Source organism: Rissa tridactyla, chromosome 21, assembly GCF_028500815.1.
Source record: "Rissa tridactyla isolate bRisTri1 chromosome 21, bRisTri1.patW.cur.20221130, whole genome shotgun sequence".
NCBI lineage: Eukaryota > Metazoa > Chordata > Aves > Charadriiformes > Laridae > Rissa > Rissa tridactyla.
Window position 1 is genome coordinate 4,467,106 of NC_071486.1, and position 27,280 is coordinate 4,494,385.

A 27,280-nucleotide genomic window follows, 5' to 3' on the forward strand; every position below is an offset into this window, starting at 1 on the left:
GCACCGGCTCGGGGCGATGTGCCGGCTGGCGAAGGCCACGGCGGCATCTCCCATAGAAAGTTTTGTGCTTTTCCCTTTTTTTTTTTTTTTTTACCTTCCCCTTTCTGTGACCGGTTTGTAAAGGTTAAATGGTATTTTCTGATTAAAGTGAGTACTGTGGTGATCTCAGCTCATTTCCCACTCACGCCATATCTTTTGTCTGACCTTGGGGTAACACTTAACCTCTCCGGACTGGAGTTCCTCTGTGTAATACAATGACAGTATTTCCTTACATTACCAGAAGGACAGGATGATAAATTAATTCACATTTATGTAGTGCCGAGATATGACCGTGATAGATTAAGAGTCTGTCCCTGGAGTTATCCGTGCTCTCAGCACTGACACGCAGCTCTACACGGGAATGAATTACCTCCCGACAGCGTAACCGCTGCCTGCGCTCCAACGCTGCAAAATGCAGCCCCGGCTCGGAATAGCAGCAAGTGCCGTTATCCCTTTCCTCCTGCGTTTTTTAAATTATTTCTGAAATCGGAGCGCGGGCGCAGCTGGTCCCGACTCGGGAGGGCTGCAGGAGGAAGGTCGGGTGAGCTCTGGCTGGCTGAGAGCTATTGAGACGAGCTAAAGTCTAAATCTCCTTAGTGCCGGCATCAGCTAGAAAGTTCAGGGGATTGACGGATTCATTCCCACCTCCCACATGTTGCCCTGTGCGGAGCCGGCGGGATGCTGCCGCGGCTCTTCCCGACATGTGCTGGTGGGTGACTTTGGGAAGCCATCCTTGTTCCTGGTGGTGTCGCGGCGCTTTCTCTCAATGCCTGTTTGTTTGCTCGGTTCTTTTAAAATGCACACAGCCCGCGGGGCTTGGGATTGAAAACTCCCCCACGTGCGAGGCAGGAGAGTCGCAGGGAGTGAAAGGAAAACGCAGCATACGGCAAAAATCCCGTGGAGGAGTGAGACAAGAAACCAGGGGCTGTGAGATGCGGGCTTGGCGCGTGTGCCTTCGAGGTGTGCTGAAAACGTAATGGGAGGGGTGTACAGGCAGTTATCCCGAAGAAATCAGTCTGCCTGGAGTTTTTGCGGAGCGTTGGCAGTGATGGTGTCGGCAGTGCCCGTCCCTGCAAACCTCCGCTGCTGCAGGTCGTGTTTGGAGAAATGCCCTTTTCTTCAGAGGGCAGGAGCAAAGATGTGTTTGGGGCCTCCTTCGGGTTTACAGCAGGTATAGAAAATGATGCTCGACAGACATTGAACCATCAATAATTTAACCTAGGACCCGTTTCCCATGACAAGCCTGGCTTTCGGTCTTGCCCATGATTAGTGGGTGGGTGGGTCTGAAGCGTCAGCTGCTGAAAGGAGGGGTACCTTTGTTTTTTAAGGGGGAGAAGACGAGATGCAAATGAATTTGCTGCTGTTTGCGCTGACAGTTGTTTGGCAGAACAATTGTGAAAGCCGTACCCAACCTCAGGAACAGACACAAAGCGCTTCTCTCTCCTCTGGAGACAAGCGGGGCACGCTGCCCCCCGCCACTGCTGGCCGTCCCCGGGAAAGGGCACGGTCCATCCCTCGGGATGGAAATGCCAAAGGAGCGTGTCTTGCCGCCTCGATGATCGATTCTTTGCTTCTTCATGATCGTTTCTTTCCTTCGTTCCACTGACTTCTGTGCTGTAATGCAACATTTGCTTTGGATGGCTGCTTATGCGCGTTGTAGGGATGCGCTGTGCGTACATCGTTGACCAGCGTGTGCGTTGCAGTGATGTGGTTTGGGGAATTAGGACAAAGAGCCAAGTTTTGGCCAAATCACCCTGGGGGGGATCAGAGTCCCAGCTCCTATTGCCTTGGCCCGGAGTGGGTTCTCACTGGTGGTTGCATCTCCGCAGCAAGAGGAGATATCTGGTCATTTCTTCGCTTCTTCGTGATCATTTATTTGCTTCTTTGTCATTATTTCTTTCCTTCTTTCCACTGACTTCCATGCTGCATTGCAACATTTGCTCTGAATGGCTTCTTTAGCACCCCCCTAGGGCTGTGGCTGCGTGTACGTCATTTACTGCTGTGTGTCTGCGTACGAGCGGGGCAGCGAGAAGGTGTGTGGATGCGTCCGTCCATACTGCACCCACAGGGTGGGTTCCAGCTTCCTGCGTCGTTCCCGGTGGGAATTCACCCACCGGGAGCAGTCCCTCTGGCGGGGTGTCAAGGCCACCTGCATGGTGGCTTTTACCAGGTGTCACAGAAGGTGCCATCACCGCCGAACAAAAATGGGGTGTAGATTTATGGTCTGGAAGTCAGAACCCTGGAAACCCATCGGATGTGTTACTGTGGTGGTGGGGTAAGGCCACGGAGAACCTAAACGGAGCGGGAGCAAAACGAAGCCTTTAGTCACTGTTAGGGAATCACATACATATATTGCCTCCTAATCAATGTTTTTCATTATCTGAAACCAAAAGGGTTTTCTCGTTGTGGAAGTGTTGCTCTGTGCTATTCAATCAGTATTAATTAAGCGGCTGAAATGCATTAAATGGTGCTGTAGGAATCTTCTTGGGAACACTCGCTGCTCGAGTTTTACTGTTCCTCTTACAACCGTAAATAAGGATAAATGCCTAATTGCTACTGAAAGCGTCCTGCTGGACCTAATGAGCTGAGCGAAAACAATCCTTCATTGTGGAATTATTTAATTCTATTTAACTCCAACCAGAGATTCCCCTTGCTTACCGTTTCTGTGTCTGCTCTGCAGCCCCCCTCCCTGCCTCCGAGATTTCATGCCCGTCGTCTTTTTGCGGGGCGGGGGGGGCTACAGGGAAGGGATTTGTTTCCATCGTTATTCCGGAAGGTCTCATTTCATTAAGCTGTCAAGAAGGAAACAAATTTCAGCCCTTGCCCGGTGATATTTGTGCAGCCGGGGGAAGTCCTGAGGCCGTGCTCAGCGAGCCCGGCTTCCCCAGGGTGGGATGAAGGGCTGGGGCAGGACACCCCGCCCGCTGCGGTTTGCAGTGATGTGCTTTGGGGAATTATGACAAAGAGCCAAGTTTTGGCCAAATCAGCCCTGGGGTATTGGCGTCCCGGCTTCTGCTGCCTTGGCCCGGTGCGGGTTCTCGCTGGTGGTTGCATCTCTGCAGCAAGAGGAGATATTTTCATATACTATTTCCCCTCCAGCGCTGCGAAGCCGTGGAGCTGTGAAGGGGGAGCCCGGCCGGAGAAGAAACGAGTGGATTCTGTGGCGTGTCGTTCATGTTCTGCTAATGAGCGGAGCACGTCGGCAGCCTCGTCCGGCTGCGTTCTGCTGGGGGAGGGAGTCTGCGATAGGCAAAATCCTCCCCCTCCCACCTCTCCTGGCCGTGCCAACCGAAGCCAGCGGGAATCTTGTTGGTGCCGAGCAGATGGGAGCGGGGGGGAAGCAGGGATGCTCCGGGGCTGGGATGCGAGGATTCGCTAGCGCAACTCTCCGCCATCTGTGGGAAGGAGAGATTTCCCCCATCACAAGGCAGGGAGGAAGCAATGTGCATGTTAAATCGACGTGTGCGTGGAGAAACGGAGATTCAAAGTTTCTTCTCTGGGGCTGTGAAGGTTTGCAGCTCTGCCAGGCTGGTCCGCAGCCCGCTGCGCTGGCTTGGTGTCCCCGAGGAGCTGTGACGAGAGGAGGCAGTGCCTGCAGAGAGACCCTTCCCTAGCGGTACCACCCACAGCAACGCTGGTGCCAGAGCCGGGCTCTTAAGAGAGGGAGAGGGACCTAAAGGAATTTTAAAAGCTGATTTTTTCCCCTTGTACTGCAGGTTTTGAATGGCTTAGAGACAAAGTGCTTGGATATGTTTTCTCTTTTAATTATTGGTATGCGAGCGGTGCCTTGACATAAGGAGAAACTTGAGAGCGTGAAACTCGCAGCAGCGCCGGGCAGTGACCCTGCAACAGCAGATGGGCCAGCTACAGTTTTGGTGGCATCCCATTCGCCACATGGCTCTTGGGATAATCCAGGCACATTCGCCTGGCAGGTGCCGTCACCGTCAGCACCTCTTGGGAGAGGGTGTCGTGTCATGGGGGGACTTCTCCCTGCTGGGGGGGCACACGGGGCCAGGCTGGGCTTTGCCAGGCCACACGAGCATCCGAGACCCCTTGACTCTTTGTCCCTCCTCTTGACTCCGCCGACCCTCGGGGCAGTTGCTTACCTGCTGCCCTATCATTTGAAAATCCAGATTTTTTCAGAAAACATTTGAAAATGCAGCAAAATCACCCTCTGCCTTTAAACAAGCCAGAAACCCCACGATGCCAGGATCCGGTCCTCTGCCCGTGCGTTTTGTAATGCAGGGTGGCCTATGCACGGCAAGATGTTTCCTTCTGGAAACTTCTTTTTTCTTTCAAGCTGATTTGTCCTGACCGCTGCGCAAGAATAAAAACTGTGGCTAATTTTTCCAGGGAAAGTACAAACCCCCTCCAAGCCCACCGGTTCCCATCCTGGTTGCCCAGCCTTCAGCTGGGGCTGGCGCTGCTGCCATTGAGTCCCAACATCAGTATTTTAAGCCCTGGGACTAATCGTCCCATCATGGGTGTCTCAGTCACCCCCAGGTGTCCATCCCTTTTTTCTCTTTCTTGCATTTAATTTTTTCCCTCCGGTGTCTGCTCAGAGAGAGGAGGGAGGCTCCAAAAGGACCAGAGTTAAGGTTGCACATCCACCTCTTGATTTCCAATGTTCCCCACGCTGTGTGGATATTTGGTTGGATTTTGCTAAGAGGAGCAGTCTCTAGTTTGAAAGGTCCTGTCCCGGGGTTACTCAAGCTTTTTTCTGGAGAAAAACGTATTTACAAAAGTATCTGATGCATCTGGCGGGAGTCTGGGCCAAGGTCTGGGCCGTATTTCTCAACCCAGACTACGAGTTTGTGAGAACTGATGTTGCAGTAGGTCATGGGGGAAATGGAAAGCACCAACGAGTCTGAAAAACGCTTCTGAACTCTGGGTAAATAACTGAGGGAAAGGCATCTGAGTACGACTCACTGCTGTATCTCGCCCGTAGCTGGAGGAAAGTGGAGCAGGGACATGGCTTTACTTGGTGCCTGGATGCAGGCTCAACGCTGGATGAGAAGCGCCTTTAAGCAGTTAAATTCCTATTTGACGGCATCACAATCTTCCAACTATTTGCGTGAGATTTTGGCCTGGTTTGTGTTTTGACTGAACATTACGGGCCCAGATTTCAGATCGGTGTTGGGTCCAACCAGTTCAGAGGCTTCCTGAGCATCCCCGGACTCAGCCCTCCCACCTGCACGGCTCTGCCCATCCCGGGAGGTGGCCGCAGGTATGAGGTTGAAGGGCTTGTTCCGCTCTTTGGGCAGGAGTCAGATCTTTTCTGTGTTGCACAAGGGGCAGGGAAAAAGGATTAAGAAATGCTAAGCTGGGAGAGAAGAGGTCTCACCTGCCCCTTTGCGTGGGCCATTTGAGTCAGCCTCAGAAGCAGACGGAAACATCAGGCAGCTTCACGACTCGTAGCATCCCCAGATAAGAATGTTTGTGACCCTGCCGCGGCTCCAGCCCTCTGTGCTGGGGAGATGTCCCCGTCCCCGGGCGAGGAGCGGCACTGACAATGTGGGCAGTGTTCTGCGTAGCCGGGGGCTCGCGGCACTGCCTGTCCCCGGGACCCACCTACACGCGCAGGCACGGCGGCAGCCTGTTCCTGGTGCGCGGCGAGTCGCACCCACATCTGCCCCGAGACAAAGGGGCCCTGGAGCAGCCTGGCCTTCGCTCTGCTAAAGGCGGGGATGCATTTCGTGTGCGCCCTGTCGTGGGTTTGATTATTTGCTCACGGTCGGCGCTGCTCCGTGGGGATGCACGGTCCTACGGGCCGTCCTCCGCAGCCGGTCCATTGGCACTGGAAGCACCCGGGTCACAGGATCACAGCATGGTGGGGTCGGAAGGGCCCTCTGGAGATCATCCCCTCCAGCCCCCTGCCGGAGCAGGGTCACCCACAGCAGGTGGCACAGGAACGTGTCCAGGTGGGGTTGGGATGTCTCCAGAGATGGAGACTCCCCCACCTCTCTGGGCAGCCTGTGCCAGGGCTCTGCCACCCTCACAGCAAAGAAGTTCCTCCTCGTGTTGAGATGGAACTTCCCATGGTCAAGTTTGTGCCCATTACGCCTTGTCCTGTCCCTGGGCACCACTGAGAAGAGCCTGGCCCTCCTGGGGCCTCCTGACACCCCCCCTTGAGGTATTTATAAGCGTTGATAAGATCCCCCCCGAGTCGTCTTTCTTCCAGACTGAAAGGACCCAAATCTCTCAGCCTTTCTTCATTAGAGAGATGTTCTACTCCCCTCAGCATCTTGGTAGCCCGTTCCCATGTAACTCTGCCCATGGGCTCTGGCATGTCCCTGCTCCTCCCTTTTGCAGCAAAAAAGTAATCTGCAAATTTCTCTCTTCCTGATATGCACAGCCCTTACTTTTCTCGTCCCCGTGCATGTGATGACGGGTAGGAGATAGTCCCTTGCATCAGTTAGGTGCCTCCTGCGTATATTGTACCTCACAGGATCACAGAATGGTAGGGGTTGGAAGGGACCTCTGGAGATCATCTAGTCCAACCCCCACTGTTTGGGGGGTTGTTTGGGCTCAGCCCTTATTCTCATTTAATACAAAATATATATAATATACAAATATCTCCCAAGCACACATGCCAGGAACCTACTCCTTCCTCTCACAGCCATTTCTCTCACGCCAACTGGTACCCAGTCTAAAGAAAACAACATATTCTTCGCTTTCCAGGCTCCAAGCAGCAGGTAGAGATGTGCCCTATTTAAATGCCTGCTGTCCTGCACCATCCCTCCCGTGGTACCTCTGTGAACCAAGAGGGGATTGAAGCATTTTGGGATGGTGATGTGAGGCATCAGTATGTGAGCAGAGGGAGGACGCTAGAAATCTCAGCCTTGCTAAATCTCTGGTTGCAGCATTGGCTGCTTCAGTTCATAAGTCAGGCTCGTGCTTAGGAACAGAGAGGCATAAAACCAGCTGATCCATTACTCATTTTAAGCTGTAACTGGAGAAATGAACCGCTTTAAAAAAAAATGAAGGCTACAGATCACAATGATATCTTCCCTTAGACAGAAAGCTAAAGAAGTAATTTGAAAAGCTTTGTTCAGCATGACCTGATCACAGGACTGCAGAAGTCCTGGACATGACTTTAATTACTGGCCCAGTCCTATAATTATTCTGTCCTTCAACTATTTTTATTGCAACAGCTGGATTGGAAAATCCTTAGAACGAGCAGAAAAGATCAAAGCCACACTCCCCTCCAAGCCCCTTCACAACCTACAATCTGCCATCTGGTGTAACTGGGACATGCTGGGACAGCGAGTTCCTTTGGGCTTCAGCCCAAGCGTGGGGACAGGGAGACCCCGATGGCAGCCGAGCCGGGCACCGAGGAGGCCTGGCTGGAGAAACCATTCGGCACATCCTGTTCCCCATCAGGGAAACGGGGAAAAGTGTCCTTAAAAGTTGTCTTGCGCTGGGTTTGAGCCTGTCTGGGGTTCAGGAGAGCTTCCCGGGCCATGTGTCAGGGCTGTTGATTTTCCGTGACATCTGCTCCGCGCTGGCCCCGGGCAGCGTTCCCTGTGGTACCCGCAGCCCCCGGCAGCCCCGCACTCGCCGGCTTTTGTCTGTTGTGGTGCGTCCCCCCCCTTCCACCTCCCGCGATTGCCTCGTCCCGGGCTGGGGAGCAGCTGAAGGGGCAGCAGCATCCAAAGCTGCAGCCGGTTATTTATATTTCATGAAGCCGGGCTCTCCTTGCTTGCCAAATGGCCTCTCCGCGCTGCTCCCCTGCGTGGCCGCATCCCGCCTGGGCCAGGGCCGGGGAGGAGCGGTGCCGAGCAAGGCTGGGGATTTTCCACTGTTTGCTGCCCTGACGTTATTTTTATTCTTAGCCGAAAGAGCCGTCTGCACGTCTGATGCCCTTTTTATAACTCTATTGCAGAGAGTTGTAACTCAGCCGTGATGCAACCCCTGGGCAGCCTTTCTAAGGGGGCTTTTATTGTACAGATGGGATAATTTATCCTCCTTTTCGCTCTTTTTTTAATCGGCGCTTAGTCTGCGGGTTTATTAACAGCAAAATTAAGAGGTGCGTGTATGGAAATCGCAAATGATAACCCGCGAGGCAGTGCGGGAGGTTTGGCTGGGCGCCTCTGGGGCGGCGTGCTGCACACCTGGCACCAGGGACCCTCTGGGGAGGGAACCAGCTGGAGCCCGGCTGGGAATGGTTTCGCTTAGAGACTGGTTGGGAAAGGTCCTGCCATGCCCCGACTCCTGCTAGGGCTGTGCCGGCGCGGGGACAGGCTCTTTGGTACAGGAGGGGGTCTCTGGAGCTGGTCCCCCTGCTATTCCCGGGCTGCACGTGGAGGCAGAGCTCATCCCGGTGCCCTGCTGGAGGGAGCAGATATTTGCTAGGTATCTCATGCATAAAATGGAATTATTATTATTTTTTCAAACAGCAAATCATCCTTTTTATTTTCTCCTATGGGGGCTGTTCCCTGCTGTTGTATTCAGTCGCTCTGACTAATTTTCCATCCATCCCAGGAGACAGCATGGTTCTCCTCCTTCTATCCAAGAGGTGTCCCCAGCATTTGAACACAAATAACCCCATAAAGCTGACGTTCTGCCAGCAGAACAACCCAGGGGTTGGGAGGACACCGACTGCGGGCTTGTACCTGGGTCAGCAGAGCCTGTAAATTATTTCTGGCACTATTTGCAGCTCCCTGTCCCTCCACAAAAATAATTTGGGATTGGAAACTCTCTCCAGAGTTGCCAAAGGGGAGATGACAGAAATGGAGCTGGAGACGGCTCGGTGACCGCTGGGTTTGTGTTTGTTTTGCAGCTGAGGATCCGTCTGCGCCTGCCGCTGCTCTGCTCGCCCCGGGGCACGCAACCCAGGTCCTAACGCTGCCCAGGCCTCCAAAATGGTCATGCAAAGACACCACCTCACCCGCGCAGGAATAGCGTTGGCCCTCTGCCTTCATCACCTCGTCAGCGCCATCGAAGTCCCTCTGGATTGTAAGTTACAGTTTACCCCTCTAAAACCTGCCGCTGAAATGGTTGAGGAGGTAGAGGGAGGATGTGCGTGGCCCAGGCGGCTTTCCTGGTCCAGCCTAAGGTTCTTTGTTTGGGGCTATTTTTCGTCTTAAACCACATGCCCTCCAGCAGGTCACCAAAGTCACTCTCTGGTTTAGTTCATCTGTCTCAAAAGCTGAGCGAAGGACTCAAAACCCCGTATCAAAACGGGACGGAGCATCTGAGCCCAGCTGGTGAAGAAATAGGGTCCCGGCAAGTCCTCAGCCTGTTGAGTTCAATGGAGCATCCCGGGTTTCCTGGTGTTCCTACGGAGCACGGGCAGGCTTCGGGATGCTCCTTCGTGAAGGGCACGATCTGACACCCAGGTCCTGTGCAACGATGTGGTTTTTCTTTTTCTCTCTGTTGGGACTTTTCAGTTAATTATGAGATGGGAGTTATGTTTTATTCCGAAGCGCTGGGGGATACGGAGTGAGGACGGAAGGGGGACATGGGCTGACGTTTCTGCTGAATGGGCATCTTCAGGCCAGCGCATGGGAAATGCCTGACTTGTTTGAATGCACTTGAGAGGGGGGGTTCGTACCGAGAGCGGCTCAGTCACTGGTCTGGAAACCAGTTTCATAATTTCTTTGTGTCCCAGCTTCCTCCTGTAGCGGCTGTTAATAATAATCAGCCTGTCGCTGCGGGGAATCTCTTCCGACAGCGCGACGCACAGAAATCCTCCAGCGAGCAGTGCGTTAGTAGAAAAAGCACAGCTTTTCGCTGGGGTCTAAATTCAGGCTGAAGTGCCGGGGTTGCTCTTGATAAGAGAAATTTCTGCCCTGTGGGTTGTTGCTCTGGGGAGTCCTGGGCGTGCTGGCCACAGCCGTGGTACCGCAGCCGACCCCTGACTCTGGGCAGCAAAATGGGAAGGAAAAAATTGAGGCAGTGGCTTTTGGGTGAAATTTGGAAATAACTGAAGAGAAAGGGTGAGAAAGCTCTGATTTGCGGAGGGGAATAAATACTTATGTTACTTGAAAAGGAGAGGGTCCCAGACTGGAGTGTGAGTCCCTGCTCTGCTCCATTCCAGATGTTTGTGGATGAAAAATCTCTGTTCCCCTGGCGTCAGCGCTGTGACACACACAGGGCGCTCTAGTTCCCAGCAATGGGAATTTTATTTGATGCACACAGCTCGGTGGTTCCTTCAGGCCTGGCTTTGTCAGCATCTATAACAGTCCGGAAAGGCATGGAAGTAGGGGCCAGTGCAGCTGGGGAAAACCGAATGGGTCTGCAAACAGCCGCCTTCTGCCATTTCTCCTGCTTTGCATCAGGAAGGGAGTGATTTTGCTACTTAAATGTAATGCGACCTTAGAAAAGTAAGAGAAATGCTGACAGCTGGTGGAGAAATGCTCAAGGCAGCCTGTGGCAGCTGACTATCTCTCAGCAGCTCACAGTTTCTCCAGCCTCCTCCTCCTCCTCCTTTTCCTCCTCCTCCTCCTCCTCCTTTTCCTCCTCCTGTTTCTCCTCCTCTTCCTCCTTCTCCTCCCTGCTGCACAGCACTGACAGCATCGTCCCCTCCAGCGCTGGTGGGAAACTGGGAGCCTAACTCAGAGCATCCTTTTGTCACGCTTCCCTGAACGGATCCCTTGTACAACAGATGTTTGTAAATAATGTGCGTGGGGGCAGTTGCACACAGTGGTGCCGAGAGCAGGTGGGTGAGGAGCGTCTCCCAGCCCGGAGTGAGGGTCAGGGACCCTGCCAACGCCTGTCTCCACCAGCCGACCCTTCCCAGCCTCCCTCCATGGAGACACGGAGCGTCAGCTTCCTTTTACTTCCATCCCGACCTTCGGGGCCATCAGGGGTTTGCTTTCAGCTCCTGCTTAAGCCACCTGGTGATCAGGGCTCCCTTCCCCACTGCTCGTCTGTGGGGTGAGCTGATGAAAGCATCACCCCAACTCCAGCGGCTGCAGCTCCGACCAGGGAGGGTGTAAACAGCCCCAGCTGCTCCGGCTTTGTGCCGGGGCTGATAAACCTGCAAATCCTGCTCTGTGAAATTTTCTTTTTCGAGTCCTCCCTGCTCCATAGAGATCAGCTCCTTCCTCCAGTGCCAGGGGGTGGGCTCAGCCCCGGGGGTGGGAGATCTCTCCAGGAAGGCGTTTTGCTCCCCAAACCCTGTATTTTAGAATCATAGAATCGTAGAACTGTTTGGTTTGGAAGGGACCTTAAAGATCATCTAGTTCCGACCCCCCTGCCATGGGCAGGGACACCTCCCACTAGATCAGGTTGCTCAGAGCCCCATCCAGCCTGGCCTTAAAAAATTCCAGGGATGGGGCTTCCACCACCTCTCTGGGCAACCTGGGACAGTGTCTCACCACCCTCGTGGTGAAGAACTTCTTCCTAACGTCCAGTCTGAATGAATTTTTAAGGGCAGAAGCAGCTCAGGAGAGGGCAGAAGTGTGGGCAAAGCCTTGGGGTCCCTTCATGGCAGAGGGAACAGCCCTCGCTCACCTGGTCGCAGGGGGACCTGCACTATTTGCTCTTTCTTTTAAGCCTGTCTAGGTGCTTTTTCCCTGCCCCAACCCTAACAATTTTTCTTCTTTGGATAAAATCCTACCTGCCCCTGTCCTGGGGACAGGATATGTATCTCTCCCCATGTTACAGGCACCTTCTCTGAGTTTGAGCATCACCTAAAAAAGGTTTATCAGGCACCTATTAGCCTCTAACTCAGAGGGATGAAATGGGGGGGGGGCCTCAGGGTTAAGCCTGGCCGTGGGAAAAGGGGGAACGTTGCTATCTCCTGTGGGCAACCCACTGGACCGCGGGGCCACCAGCACCTGCGGGCAAGTGGTATGAGCACACCGAAGCCCGTCCAGGCACCCTGTACTCTCTTTTGGGCTAAACCCCCCCACTGCAGAGGCAGCTGACAGCGCACAGGACCGTTCAGCAGCAGCTTCCCCCCCGTGGGCAGTAAGTAGGTAGATTAGAACACGCTTGAATTGTAAAATGATTTTGTGTGTAGGATTTGCAAGCCCCATGATAACTATACCTGTTTGTTTATGTTTGTGTACATGATGTTATAGGTTTGCTCTTCTATTAACCTTCTTTCTTTCTTTCGTTATGCTTGCACTTTGGAAATAACAGCAAATATTCAGAGTGAATGTAAGTGTTCCCCTCACCCTCTGCGTGTACGTGTCCGTCTCCTCTGCATGGCCAAAACAGGGCACGAGGGGTCTGTCCTGAGCAGGGGGTCACACCGAGCCGGGGGACGGTGGTGGCCATTGGCACAGGGTGCACGTGGCAGCATCGCCCGCTCCCGGTGCCGGGCTGGCCAGGCTCAGAACAAGCCACTTTTCCTGCTCAGCTAGGCTGGGAAAAGCCCGGGAGGTGCTGGAGCAGCTCGGGAAGGAGTGCTGGGGCTCTGCTGCTTTCCCTGGGGCAGGTCTAGCAGCCAGACAGTGCCTTTCTGCCATGCAAATATTGTTTCTGCGGCGGCTTGTGATTGCTAACGCCGCATGGCAGAGGCTCCTCGGCCTCGTGCGAGCGCCTGTGCCAAGCTCAGCCCCGCGTACGTACGCGGTTGCAGCATCGCCCGCTCTGCCCTCCTGAACACCGGCACTGCGCTCCTTTTGGGGTGAACCTGGGAGGTTTTGAGTACCTTTAAACATCTTCCCATGGATGCCTGGCTCCCTGCCCCAGCTGCAGCCCCTCTCTTTGAGGTGCAGAGCCGGGATGCCTTTCAGTCCGATCCGAATGACCCGAGGTAGCAGGAAGATGCAGCTGTGACATTCCTTAATGAAACCAAGATCCCGAGCGAGAGACGGGGGATTCCCAGTCTGAACAGTGCTAATGGTCCGAGGGGTGACGAGCAGCACACCCCCACAAGCGCTCATGGTAATTTCCTCAGGTGTTGAAGGGCTTTAAACCACAAATTACACGTCCAGCCTGGGGAAGAAGCTGAAATCCCATCAGGATCTGCTGCAGGATGGCAGAGAGGGGATTCGCCCTCTTTGCGTGCCCCTCCTCATGGCTTTTCGTTTGCTTTGCAGTGCCTCAGCCCCCCACAATCACCAAGCAGTCCGTGAAGGACTACATCGTTGACCCAAGAGATAATATCTTCATTGAATGTGAAGCCAAAGGGAACCCCGTTCCCACGTAAGTGCCTCCACAGCCCCTGTTACGCTGAAGCTCTGGGGTTTGTTAGGGCTGGCTCGCGATGAGCTCCCCTCCGGTCGAGCCGTGCCATTTACTCCACCAGCTAATCCCGCCGGTGGCTTGCACAGCACAGGTGAGGATCCCACCAGGTAAATATGGTCCGCGGTTACAAAACCAACCTCTTCCCTGCGTTTGCAGTTTTTCCTGGACACGGAACGGGAAGTTCTTCAACGTGGCGAAGGACCCCAAGGTGTCCATGCGGCGGCGGTCGGGGACGCTGGTCATCGACTTCCACAGCGGGGGGCGGCCGGAGGACTACGAGGGCGAGTACCAGTGTTTCGCCCGGAACGACTACGGCACTGCTCTCTCCAGCAAAATCCACCTCCAGGTCTCTAGTGAGTAACAGCAATGGCACAGAGCATGCAGCCAGCAGCCCCGAGGAGCACAGGGACTATTTGCATGGTATTTGGCCAACGGAATTCTGGGCTGCATAGGGAAGAGTGTGGCCAGCAGGTCAAGGGAGGTCATTCTCCCCTTCTGCTCTGCACTGGTGAGGCCACGACTGGAATACTGTGTCCAGCTCTGGGCTCCCCAGTTCAAGAGAGACAGGGAACTACTGGAGAGAGTCCAGCGTAGGGCAACAAAGATGATGGAGGGGTTGGAGCATCTCCCTTATGATGAAAGGCTGAGAGAGCTGGGACTCTTTAGCCTGGAGAAGAGAAGGCCGAAGGGAGACCTTATTAACATTTACAAGTACCTAAAGGGTGGGTTCAAGGAGGATGGAGCCAGACTCTCTTCAGTGGTTCCCGGTAACAGGACGAGGGGTAACGGGCACAAGCTGGAACACAGGAAGTTCCGATCAAATATGAGAAAAAACTTCTTTACGGCGAGGGTGACAGAGCCCCGGAACAGGCTGCCCAGGGAGGGCGTGGAGTCCCCTTCTCTGGAGACCTTCAAGACCCGCCTGGATGCAGCCCTGAGTGATGTGCTCTGGGCAATCCTGCTTTAGCAGGGGAGTGGGACTAGATGATCTCGAGAGGTCCCTTCCAACTCTGAAAAATTCCGTGATTCTGTGTATGAGATTTTGTAGGAGAGGCATGGAGAATACCCACTGCTCAAACATCTCACCCTGCTTCATCTGTTACCTGTGTCAGGATGTATCCGGTCACAGGACGGAGATGAAGGCGTGGGGGTTATGGCTGTAGCTAACAGGGAAGTACTCGGTACAGGTTTAAGGGAATCTTGCACATGGAGAAATGAAGTTTGCATTGAGGCCGCTCCATCGAAACCAGGCCAGGTCCAGCGGGAAGAGATCTGCAAAGTCTCTTCCCTCCTTTCCTCACGAGGCGTCTTTACTTCTTCTGGCAGAGTCTCCCCTGTGGCCCAAGGAGAAGGTGGATGTGATAGAGGTGGATGAAGGTGCTCCGCTCAGCCTGCAGTGCAACCCGCCGCCGGGCCTACCTTCTCCCGTCATCTTCTGGATGAGCAGCTGTGAGTCGGGGGAACCCCCTTCCCACCTTGAACCCCGGGGGCAGCCTTCCCATCACCTGCAGCCTTTATTTAAAATAACTCTGTTTGGGGTCGTCACTGCTAGCTCAGAGCTTGGAAGCGCCCAGGTGTGGCCTGGGGCAGGGGTTTCTCCTTTGCGCAGCCACCCATAGGAGGATCTGACCTTCTCTGAATGCGTCTTTTCCCCTGCAGCCATGGAGCCCATCCACCAGGACAAGCGCGTCTCCCAGGGCCAGAATGGCGACCTGTACTTCTCCAACGTCATGCTGCAGGATGCCCAGACCGACTACAGCTGCAACGCGCGCTTCCACTTCACCCACACCATTCAGCAGAAAAACCCCTACACCCTCAAGGTGAAAACCAGTAAGTGTCACGGTGATCGCTCAGGATGGGTCTTCCCTGGCCTCTCTCGGGCAGGGTTTTCCTTCCAGACACCTTGTTTCTGTCCTTGACGGCACTGAGACCTACCAGGGAGAAGAGTGGCTTCCTTCATTTTATTTGGGATGGTACAGGACCCTGTCTGGATGAGGAATGATAGTCCTGGGATGGGTAACCTGGCAGGGAGGGGTGGCTGCTTTCCCTCCAGCATCTCAGAGCTTTGGAGCTTCGTGGGTCAAGGGCTGCAGAGGTACCTTGGTGCAGGCATCGCTCAGTCCGTGTGTCTGGGATAAACTGGAAAGCATTTCAACACAGATGGGGCATTCCCCCCATCTTTAGGGAAATTTATAATATCAAGTGGTCTTTCCCTAGTTGGAAAAGCTGGAAATAGCCTTGGTTTGCTCCAGGCTTAGGTTTATGGAGAAGTCCCAGCCGTGCTGGTGCTGCACGGGGGGACTGGGATTTACCCACTGACCAGGAGCTGCTGTTCAGACCCTTGGCTCTGGGACGCGCTGACAGGAGGGCTCGAGCCTTTGGGGCCTGAGCACGTACACGTGGGACACGCTCAGGGTGGCCAGCGATCTCAGTGCCACCTTGGCGAAGAGCATCGCCTCGGGGTCAGGAGGAGCCACATGCTGGCTCTTTCCAAGCGTGTGAAGACCCTTTCCATGGGCAGGTCCAGCCACCAGCAGTCCCTTCTCCAGAAAGGAGACTGCATGAAGGAAGGCGAGTTCCTGACGCCAACGTGTCCCATGCCACTGGCTGGTGGGAATGCTGGCAGAGGGGAACTGAGCTGAGCGCTGCAGGGTGTGAAGCTCTTGAGCTGATGCGGGTCCTGCAGAGCAGGGGCTCACTTTTGGGGTGGGTGCGTGCAGAGCACCGGCACAATCGGCGATCGACACAGAAACAGCATCTATGGCCCCAGTCATCAGACAGGAGCCATCTCCCGTTCCCAGTAAGGTCCGACTGGGAGGAAGGGGTAGTGGGTGCTGGCAGGTGCAAGGCTGTGTTTTGGAGAGCAGGAAAAGCTCTTGCGCGAAGCAGGCACGAGGCGCTCCTGAATCCCAGCGTTAGGAGTTCAATCTGACCTCACAGCAGCTTAAATGAGAAGTAACGCTATTAAAGCCACCTGAAAACAAAGCGAGAAGCAGACGAGGCCTGAAATGTTTTGCGCTTTTATTGTAAGAGCTTCTCTGTGCAAAGCACGAGCGGAGAACCAGCAATACAAATACTACAAACAGGCTCTTTGCTGCTGGCGAGGAACGTGTGTAGGTGGTTTGTTCCGAATGTTATTTGCCTGTTTACAGACCTGGCCAAACAATGCCAACCTTTACCTGTAAGGGAAGGACTGAGCCCTAAATAAGCGTGAGCTGGAGAAATTCTAGCAAACAAAGATATGGGGTCGTTTGAGCCTCCAAAGGCTCCAGCCTGACGTATTTGTCTAGAAAAAATGTGGAGGAAATCCTGGAAGGTTTCTGAGCAGACAGATACAAGCTCCCCCTCCTGCTAGACTCAGATGCCACCACAGTGTTTTGCTCCCAGGCTTATGCAGAATTGGCTTCCAATTATACTGGACCCTCTCTTTAAGTTCTCCTTTGGAAACATCTGCCGTATTATCAGATGCAAATACCACCCCATGAGCTCCCCAAAGGCCCTTATAATTTCAAGAACGGAGTCTCTAATTTCTCATCTGTTATTATACAAAAAATTCTTTATATGTTCAGTGTTCAAAGGAGATGAGCTTGTATTTGTCTCAAGCTGTTCAATCATCTCAGCCTGAAGCTATGAGCATTGGCTGTCTTTAAAAAAATAAATTCACCAGCTGCTGAAGAATCCTTGCATGGGATTGCCATGTCCTTGGATGCAAGAAGAGACAAATGCAAAGGCCTGGGGGAGAGATACGCCCGTGCCTTTCCCTGCAGAGCCTTTCTCTGGTGTACCCAGGCTCAGGTAGCTCTTGGGCATCACTGTTGGAGCGGGGCCGGAGGAGGCCCCGGAGATGCTGGGAGGGCTGGAGCCCCTCTGCTGTGGGGACAGGCTGAGAGAGCTGGGGGGGTTCAGCCTGGAGAAGAGAAGGCTCCGGGGAGACCTTCCAGCCCCTGCCAGTCCCTAAAGGGGCTCCAGGAAAGCTGGGGAGGGACTCTGGATCAGGGAGGGTAGCCACGGGACAAGGGGTAATGGCTCTAAACTGCAAGAGGGGAGATTTAGATGAGATCTGGGGAAGAAATTGTTTGCTGTGAGGGCGGTGAGCCCCTGGCCCAGGTTGCCCAGAGAAGCTGTGGCTGCCCCATCCCTGGAGGGGTTCAAGGCCAGGTTGGACGGGGCTTGGAGCAACCTGGGCTGGTGGGAGGTGTCCCTGCCCAGGGCAGGGGGTGGCACTGGGTGGGCTTTCGGGTCCCTTCCAACTCTGTGATTCTGTGATTCTACGATCTCCTGGGCTCTCTTAACCCCCTGAACAGGGACCTGGTGTGTGGCCGATGACTTAAGGCTCAGGGCAACAACTATATGGTAGCCAACGTAGCCTCTCGCCTCTCCTGTGCAGCTGATACCGTAACACGGCGGGGCCACATCCTGGTGGAAACCAGGGCGTTCTCGCACACCAAACCAGAATTTGGGGTAACGGTGGGAGCTGAGGAGGGCAGATCCTCCAGCAGCCGCGGGCCGGGACGCTGCATCCCCAACTCCTCGCAGGGCGCGGGGGGCAGTTACCTTTCTTCTTCAAGCCTAGGTGATGGCTGGGGGTGGGTGTCAATAAACGAGAGCAGCGTGTTATTGAAGAGCTGGTGTTTTGCATGTAACACAGTCTACTTTAATTACCTTTTAATTAAAAGGGATTTCACAGCAGATTATGCTTTTAGAGCCTAATTATGATTATTATTTTTATTTGTACATCCTCGCTATGCCTTTCTGCATCGTTACGCTGCTGCCCAGCTGTGTCCAACCTATGCTTTATGCTGGGAAAAAGTAGCCGGAATACGTTGCCCTCATAGTTAAGAAACTGAGAGAAAAAGCATTTTTCTTCTCCAAATTGAACTGATTTTTTTTTTTTTTTTAAAGATACGACTGTCTTTATAATTAGGAGAAACACACTTCAAGGAAATGTTTCTGATACAATTTTCATACGTTTATTTGTCCTCCCATCTCGCAGGAGGAAAACAGCCCTTTTTTCCTCTCCTTTATTGCCGTGTTATGTTGTTTGTCCTGGAAGGCAGCTGTGCTCAAGAGTGCTTCTGTATCCCCGCTGTTGCCTGTCCGCGTTGCTCTTGTGTTTCGGGAAGTTATTTTGTTTTCTGTCCCCCGTCCCCCCGCACCGCCTGTCCCCCCCCCCCCCCACGCCCGCTTTGTGGCCCTCGATATGCTCACGGTCTTTTGTTTATTGCAGAGAAACCCCATAACGAAACGTCTTTACGAAATCACACTGACATGTACAGTGGTGAGTCAACGCTGGCTTCTGGAGACCTTCGCCATTTAACCCCCTTCTGCCTAACCTCGACTTATCTCCCGCGTTAACCGGGCAGCGAGCGGCCGCAGCACCCTCTGCCCTTCGGCTGCGCCCACCCACCCCTGTGTCTGCCCCCGTCCCCGGCTGGGGGCGATGAGATGGTGGGACGGGTGGGACAAGATGAGCCAGACAGGGACAAAATCCGCCCCCAAGTTTGCACCATTTAAACTTAGTGAGTTTTAAGCTAATTCACTGGATCTGCAGAGCCCGGCTTGAGAGGCGTTCGGATTAATGAGGTCTGAAAACGTCGACGTGGCTGAGCGAGCCCAGCTCGGTTCCTCGCCAAAGAGGTGGCTTGTCCTCAGCAAAGGCTCATGATTTAAAGATAAGACCCACCATCCCTCTTCTCTCTGTCTTCAGAAAGGGCATCTATTGTATTTGCGGCTAAACGCAGGCAGTGACTGGGAGAAAAAAAGAAGAAAAAGAGGAATATTTGGTTTTCTCAGAAGCTGGGTGCTTTGTTTCTTTGTGGTGAGCGTGTACATGTGCTGGTTGCTTTCGCCAGGCTCTTGCCCTTTCTCTGGGCAGGGACATCACCTCCGGAGCCCGCCTTTGCTGGGAGAAGCCCGTCCCAAACTCATAAATTACGCTGCAGGCACCGAACCCCGCGGCTTCCCGGGGCGCTGCCCTGAGAAGGGACTGGAAGTGCCACAGACGTGAGGGATGATGTGGGCAGAGTTGGGCAGCAGCAGGGGTTTGCGGGGCAGATGGGGGGTGCCTGCGGGCGATGCCGAGAGTGCAGGCACTGCCAGGGATGCGAATGCCGCGCCAAAGACCACCGCGGGGTCGGATTGCCCCGAGGCCGGGCACTGTTGTGGGTAGGATTTGCTTTCTGCCCCCTCTTGCTGCTTTTGGGGACCAGGGTTGTGGCAGCGGGATGGGGACAACCCCAGCCATGCCCCATGCTGGTCCCCAGCCGTGCCCTACAGAGAAATCCCGCTCAGCCAATGTCTCATCCTCTTCCACACAGAGCCACAGGTTGGTTTGTCCAGGGCGCATTTTCTCCTTCCACGGGGACTTTTGGGGACAAGGAGTGCTTCTGCCAGCTAGGAGCAGAGAGAGTTGGAGTGTGGGAAGAGGAGGATGTGTCAGGCGAGGACATTGGGTTCGGTGTCCCTGGCGAGAGCCCTCCCGTCCCTTTCCCCACTGAGGCAACCGGAGCGTTGGCTTCTCACTGGCAGCCAGGCGTTGGGTTTCTGAGGATGCTGGAGAGCTGGGGAAAGCTCAGCAGAAGAACTGGCCGTGGAGGAAGCACTGGTGGCAGCAAACGGGCTGGGTGCGGTCTGAAAATATTTGTAGAAATGGCTGGGAAAGGGGATTGCCAGCAAAATTAGCTTCAATGGGAACTGCATAAAGTGAGGCAAGCAGGAGGAGATGGCTCCCTCGCAGGCACGCAGGGCCAGGGACCAAAGAGAAATCCATCTCCTGTAAACAATGTTTGCATTTCAAAGAGGACGCCTTCACGCCGGCTGGGCACCATTTCTGTGCTTGCAGCCCTCGCCGGTTCAGGAGGGAACGTCACCAGGGTGGCTGTGGGCTTCCCGATCTCCCACCACAGGTCTGTGTTCAGGGCAAAGGGATGCTTAATAGTCACTTGGTTAGAAAAATGAGATCTTATCTGCACAGTCTTATAGATTTCTCCAGGTTGCTATTCATAGGTGCGCAAACTGCCTGCTATTTGCACTATATGGACTATTTGCACTATATGGACTATTTGCACTTGGTGTCTTCTGGAACATCCTATGGGTCCAGTGGATTCAAGTCATCCACTCACGCCCCTGTGCAAATCTGAGCGCCAAGCCAGCGCTTTCTTAACAGTTAAAGAACTGGTGAAAAAATTCTTACCCTCAGCCCTTTTTTTTCTTTTTGTGAACCCTGTGTTTCTCCCTGGGATGACCCGTCTGGCCGTAGGCGCCACTGGGACGAGCTGCAGCAAGGCAAGGGGTCTTAGTGGTGGGGAGTGGGGAAGAGGGACATCGCTCTCCCAAGTATTTTAGGTGGTTGGGAGACTTGGGGGTCTCGGACCCTCCACCTTGGGGTGCTGCTTCCCAGGGTAGGGGCTCAGCTCCAGAGCCAGCTGGCGAAGGGCTCTGCAGAGCTTGCAGGGAAGGAGGATGGGATGGGATGGGATGGGACAGGGGTATGTAGCAAAGTGGCAGGAGACTGCAGGTCGCCTCCCCTGCCCATCCATGACAGATGTGCCTGAGCTCAGCTCGGGGACGTGGGACCTGCTGGTGTGGACATGGGGCAGGAGCAGTTCATGGGACGCTTGTCCCAAACCGCACCCGAGGGCCAGGCTAATCGTGGGAGACGTGACCGAGCCCTCCTCCCCGCAGCTCGTAGCGGGTGCAGATTTTACTCCTGCAAAGCTTAATTGCCCAGGCAAATAGGCTGCAATTATGAAGGAAAAATTACCTAAACGGATTAAAACAGATTAATTGAATATTTTATTAGCAGAAGTTTCTCACCTTTTTTTAAAAAATGGAAATTAAAGTCTATTTTGTTCTTTTTTCTGGGTTTTTTTTTTTCATTTCCCCCTTTTGGCAAACTTGTGGATGTTTTAAAGCTGGCTGGCTGTGCAGGAGGCGAACAGATGGGATGTGTCTGGATGCGCATATTCCTATTATCGCCTTTCAGCAGAAATGCGTGTACAATTTTTAAATCCGTCAGGTCAGGGCTGTGGGGAGGGGGCACTTGGCTGCTCTGGGGTGAGAAGTGGCCGTTTCTGGGATACCCGGCTCCGGGTCCACTGACTGGACAGCTGAACGGGTCCAGTTTCATAGAGGTGGGGACAACAGCAGCAATAGATTGGGAGCAGGGCCTATTTTTAAGCACGGGATTTCTTTTTCCAGTTCTTTTCCATCCAAAGAGATGAGTGAGACGTTGCTATTTGTCTGACAGCTTCCAGCTGTAGCTGCCGCAAGTTCAGAGCTGGAGCGGTACTCTGCCTGAGAGAATTTCTGGCCGCTCCCTATTATAAATAGCAAAATATTAATTAGTAGTGCTGTGCTAAGGCAAAAGGCTTACCAGCTATGCAGGCTTGCTGTTAGGATTATTAAACAAGTGGGTAGGATACTAATTTGTCTCCCTTATTTTTAATTTTCATCATTAATATACGGCTCGTAAAATTTGGCTTGCACTGCTGCTTTATCTCTTCTGGTTATGCCCCGGGCTCCTGAGCAAACGGGTTCATTGCGGGAGCGAAGCGTACAGCCTCTTCAAACAGGCTGCAGATTGTTGGCTAATAAAAGCCAATACTGGCTTATAAAAATAATATCCCACTCTCCTAATCGCATGAGAAGAGGGAAGTTCACGAGTCTGGCCGGAGGTATGGGAGCTGTTGATAAATACCGACTTTCAATCCAGCCGCTGGCTCTGTCACCCCCCCGCAGAGCCCCGCCATGGGCTGGTTGTTTTAACGAAGATAACGATGCTCTCCCGAAGCAGGCAAGGAAGGAGCCGCGTGTGCCTGCCCAGGGAACTGGCCCTTCAGGACAGGGTCAGGCTTTGCCTGCCGTCGTAATCCATTAATCAAATAATTAACTAACCGGCTGAGGAGCACGTGGGGGCCGGTAACCTGGGGGTGCGTGGGAGCGGTGGGACGCGTGTGTGCGGCCGTTTCAAAGGCACGGTTTATCTCCTGGGGTTGGGTTTTTTTTTTTCCCCTCATGAGCCCGATCCCAGGCTTTTCCTAATTGGGGCTGATGGGAACTCCATGAACATCCCCTGCCCTCTCTCCCCTCCTCCTCCCCAGCCCTTTTTCCCTACCAGAGCTCAGGTGGAGGCTTCCCAAATAGACGTGGGCATCCCCCGGAGCCCCGCGGCGCTGGGCGCACCCCATCCATCGCCTCCGTATTTGTAGTGACCCTGTGCCAACCCCGGCCGTTCTCTTCCCTCTCCTAATCCCATAACCTCCCTCTCTGCTACTGCTGCTTTCAAGCCCATCTCATCCTGTTTTGTCCTCACTGATCTAGTTTAATAATTCCACTTATTAATGGAATTTATTCCATTAATAATTAATTTTTCCCCCCTACAAAGAGACCTTTGTTGTGTGTATCTGTAGAGAGTTGTCTTGTGTCTTCCTCTAGTTCTCTCCTGTTAAACTTTCCTGTCCAGTCCTGATATTTGTCATTTTGGTCACCAAGTTGTTCCTTTCCAAAGGGCACTGTCCCTCCAGGCCCCGCAGCTCCTCGTAAGGGTGGGAAACCTCCTTGGTGCTGCTGGAGCCGCAGGCAGCACCGGGATCCTCCGTGTTTCGGAGATCTCTGTGGCAAAGCGGCTCAGTTGTCCACGTAAACCCTTCCTGTGCCCATGTGTTCCTTTTGTCCTTCATTACGTGTTCTGTCCATCAGTATTTCCAAGTCTCATCTGATTCCAGCCCATTTCTTCGTGCTAGAGGCAGGGGTGGGCAGGAAAGGTGCTGCCCTGGTGGGCGCTGATGTGTGGGTCTTTTTCCCCATGGGTCAGCTCCCTCTGCCCATCCTCTGCTGCTTCTTTTCCTCCTTACCTCCCAAGCACCCTCTCTCTACCCTATTTTATTTTAGTTTTTTACTTTAAAAATTACCTTGAGCCCTTCTCTACTTCCCAGGTACGTGACTGAGTTCAATATCCCAGGCTCGGCCAGAAACTTGACAGCTTCTCCCCGAAAACACCATGTATTTTTTAAAAAGAGTTTAAAAGCACCGTGTTTTCTTTGTTTGTTTTTTTTTTTTTTTTCCTTCCCCTCTCCTGCTGATTTCAGCCCGAGGGATTACGGAAACAACTCCCAGCTTCATGTATCCCTACGGGACCTCGAGCAGTCAGATGGTGCTGAGAGGGGTGGACCTCCTGCTGGAGTGCATTGCTTCAGGAGTGTACGTACCGCGTCCCGGCCGGCAGAGATGGGGAGAGGGTGGTCCCCAGCCGTCCCCAGTGGGATGGCCTGGGACCAAGATACTGGATTACCAGTGGAAATGCCTCTGGCTAGGAAAAGGGATCATTCCCTTCCTTTTAACAATACTCTCATAAGCTACTTGAAGCATAAGAGCATGGAGCAAACAGAAGAGCTGAGGTTTGCAGCACTGTTCACAGAAGCAGGTGTCCTTGGATACTTGTTGTCCAAGGATAATTCAAGGATTATTCAGCCTGGAGAAGAGAAGGCTCCGGGGAGACCTTCCAGCCCCTTCCAGTCCCTAAAGGGGCTCCAGGAAAGCTGGGGAGGGACTCGGGATCAGGGAGGGGAGCCATGGGACGAGGGGGAAGGGTTTTACGCTGAAAGAGGGGAGATTTAGATGAGATCTGAGGAAGAAATTGTTTGCTGTGAGGGCGGTGAGCCCCTGGCCCAGGTTGCCCAGAGAAGCTGTGGCTGCCCCATCCCTGGAGGGGTTCAAGGCCAGGTTGGACGGGGCTTGGAGCAACCTGGGCTGGTGGAAGGTGTCCCTGCCCAGGGCAGGGGGTGGCACTGGGTGATCTTCAGGGCCCCTTCCAACCCAAACCATTCTATACTGATTTGTCCTGAGAGCTATTTGCAAGTCTCCTGGATGCTCCTCACCACACTGTATGAACGAGGGGGGAGGATGTTTGTGGTCCATGTGGCTGCAGAAGCCTCCTGGGCTCAGGGTCAGGCTTCAGCTGCCTGGTGCTGCCAGACCAGCGCTCTGCATCCCCAGGCACGAGGCAGGAGACGGACCCTGCCCCCAATCAGCTGGTGATGCTCGGGGTCCTGGTTTAGGGGCTGTGGTAGGCAGGAGGTTGGCCCAGAGGTTGGATCAGTCCTTCTCCCTGGCTGTGAGTAGTTCCGAGTGTGGAAACCCACACTGTTTTCTTAGGAGTATTTTTTTCTTGTCTTGCAAAAGCATTTATCTCCTTCCCTCTCCTTAGACCAGCACCAGACATCATGTGGTACAAGAAAGGAGGCGAGCTCCCAGCAGGCAAAACCAAGCTGGAAAACTTTAACAAGGCTCTTCGTATCTCCAACGTCTCCGAGGAAGACTCCGGGGAGTATTTCTGCTTGGCGTCAAACAAGATGGGCAGCATCCGCCACACGATCTCGGTGAGAGTGAAGGGTACGTCATCTTTACCTTGTCATCTTTTTTACCTTCGCAACCAGAAGCTGAGGGAGGTGCACGGGAGGGGATGCTCTGATTTTTTTGGTCAGACACTGGAATAGGCTGCCCAGGGAGGTGGTGGAGTCACCATCCCTGAATGTGTTTCAGAGTCGTTTAGATGTGGTGTTGGGGGATACGGTGTAGGGGAGAACTTTGTAGAGTGGAGATGATGGTTGGACTCGATGATCCCAAGGGTCTTTTCCAACCTAAATGATTCTATGATTCTATGATTTGTCTCAGTGTCTGAAAGTGGGAGCGGGGTCATTGGTCATTCTGTGGGGGCTGTCTCTGTGCTGTATCCAGTCACACTTGCTTCTTGTCCAGACTGCCCTAAAAGCAGCATGAGATGTGATCCCAGCAGAGCTTCACTGATATAAATGGTTGCGTTTTTGTGTGGGCAAAGAGTGGGGGAAGGGGACTCTCCGCTCTCATCGCACCCAAGAAAGCCCCCTCGAGAGGACGGTGGTGTCCTCGCCTTGGTTCAGCAGGGAGCAGTGGAGAGGGCATTCTGGACGAGGTAGTACTGCTGCGTTTCAAACTGGTACATTGGTGTATTTTAAAGCTGCTCCATACTGGCTGGACGAACCCCAAAACCTCATCCTGGCCCCCGGCGAGGACGGCCGGCTGGTGTGTCGAGCCAACGGGAACCCCAAGCCTGCGATCCAGTGGCTGGTGAACGGCGAGCCTATAGAAGGTGAGCAAGGAGGAATCTGTTCCTCCTTTACAAAAAACCCTAGCCAAGGATCTCGTGGCTGGCCACCAGAGCCAGAGGTGGTGCCAGGCACCGTGCTGAGCTGTGTGCGTGGGCTCTGGCATCGCAGCACATAAACCACCTGCTTGTCTGAGACAAGGCCAGTGGAGGGAACCGCGTCTTTGTAGGCTGCGGAGGTCATCTGCCATCATCTGGTTTTATCCCGGCTGAAATGGAAAGATGCGTAATGATATTGAGAGTCTTGTGAATTTTAATTTAAAATTTAATTTAAAGAGTGCTGTCTGTTTTGAAGCTTCTCCCCCCAACCCGAGCCGAGAGGTGGCTGGAGACACCATTGTATTTCGAGACACCCAGATCGGCAGCAGTGCTGTGTACCAATGCAATGCATCCAACGAGCACGGCTACCTCCTCGCCAATGCCTTTGTCAGCGTCCTGGGTAAGTACTTATGGCAGATGAACATCCTATACTCAAGTTTTCACTGCAGAAGTTCTCTATTTGCTTTCGTCTTTGTCGTTAGCTACTCTGAGACTGATATACCTTTGTACATGGCCTCTGCAGCTGGGCTTCGGAGCAGAAGTCCATCGCCATGGACCTGCAAAGCCAGGCAAGGCTGAGCAAGTCCTGTTGGCGCTCAGATGTAAGCCGATTCGTGTAGCGAGGCTAGAAAGGGAAGGAGAGATGAGAGGGAATGGAGAAGCTCTACTGAGTCTTGAAAGTGCCACCAAGGAAGAGCGAACAAAAGAGAAGGGAGGGTGGAAGAAAAGACTGGAAAGGGAGCAGCGGTCTGGAAACTGGTTTCTTTTCTTTCTCAATGGCTGTGCTTTTTGCCGTTTGCAGACGTGCCTCCACGGATACTGGCCCCCCGCAACCAGCTCATCAGGGTGATTCAAAACAACAGGACCCGACTCGACTGCCCCTTCTTTGGCTCGCCGATCCCCACCTTGAGATGGTAAGAGCTGCAGCACATCCCCTGCCAGCCCGGAGGGGTGGGAAGGGGAGGTTTCCTGCTCTTTCTTCCCTTACAATAGCACTTTGTGGTGTTGTGAGGTTTAAGAACGGCCAGGGGAACACACTGGATGGAGGAAACTACAAGGCACATGAGAATGGGAGCTTGGAGATGAACATGGCTCGGAAGGAGGACCAGGGCATCTACACTTGTGTGGCTACCAACATCCTGGGGAAGGCGGAGGCCCAGGTTCGCCTGGAGGTCAAAGGTAAGGGAATGAAGGGCTCGTGGTCAAAACGGTCTCTTGGATCTTCTGAAACTTGCAGCAGAAATAATAACTGAGGTTCAGGGAGGGTTGGTTGTGTGCTCCAGCAGTCTGTCAGCAGGACAGGCGCTACATAATTTGGAGCTGGAATCCAGAAAAGGGCAGAGATTCCCTTTTAGTGTTGAAAAAAACCCGACCAAGTCTGTGCATATACTGAAAATGTAGAAGGACTTGATGTGGATATTGAGCTGTGAGATGCCATTAAGCATTGCAAAAAGAAATCCAAAGTGTATATCAGGGTTAACTGATGGCAACAAAACATTTTCTGAATCAAGTTTCCACCGGGGCTTTCCCTGTTCAGCAAAACTGACTGCTGACTCCGAAAACTGGGTATTTTCTTAAAGGGTCAGCATGAATTAATGGCTTGTTAAATTAATTTATTTGTATCAGAGACAGTTCACTCTAGCAAGCTCGACGAACGCTTGATGTGCCTGCTTGTCTTTTCCAAGTAACGCCACTCTTCATTGAGTTCCTGAGCTGAGACCCAGCAGTTTGGGTGTTTAACGCTTTCTTTCTGCCTTTGTGCAGACCCAACAAGGATCGTGAGGGGACCAGAAGATCAGGTGGTGAAGAGGGGCTCCATGCCTCGCCTCCACTGCCGCATAAAGCACGACCCGACGCTGAAACTCACCGTCACCTGGCTGAAAGACGATGCACCCCTGTACATGGGAAACAGGT

At 53.5% G+C, this 27,280-nt stretch overlaps 1 protein-coding gene across 5 annotated transcripts in view; it reads left to right on the forward strand.

Annotated features, from left to right (window-relative positions):
• Positions 1-615: 615 nt before the first annotated feature.
• The window catches only part of NFASC (neurofascin), a 68,317-nt gene continuing 41,652 nt past the window's right edge, over positions 616-27,280 (forward strand). For 4 of the 5 annotated variants that reach the window (XM_054181544.1, XM_054181547.1, XM_054181548.1 and 1 more), the window contains exons 1-11: positions 13,399-13,538; positions 14,512-14,634; positions 14,845-15,015; positions 18,413-18,463; positions 23,274-23,385; positions 24,392-24,576; positions 25,181-25,312; positions 25,623-25,766; positions 26,169-26,280; positions 26,379-26,545; positions 27,131-27,278. In XM_054181544.1, the coding sequence (XP_054037519.1) occupies positions 13,400-13,538; positions 14,512-14,634; positions 14,845-15,015; positions 18,413-18,463; positions 23,274-23,385; positions 24,392-24,576; positions 25,181-25,312; positions 25,623-25,766; positions 26,169-26,280; positions 26,379-26,545; positions 27,131-27,278 (1,484 nt within the window). In that variant the 5' untranslated portion in view covers position 13,399. Of the gene's footprint in view, positions 749-8,821; positions 8,998-13,037; positions 13,144-13,341; positions 13,539-14,511; positions 14,635-14,844; positions 15,016-18,412; positions 18,464-23,273; positions 23,386-24,391; positions 24,577-25,180; positions 25,313-25,622; positions 25,767-26,168; positions 26,281-26,378; positions 26,546-27,130; positions 27,279-27,280 lie in introns of those variants that run through there. The other variant, XM_054181549.1, reaches the window with a different exon arrangement.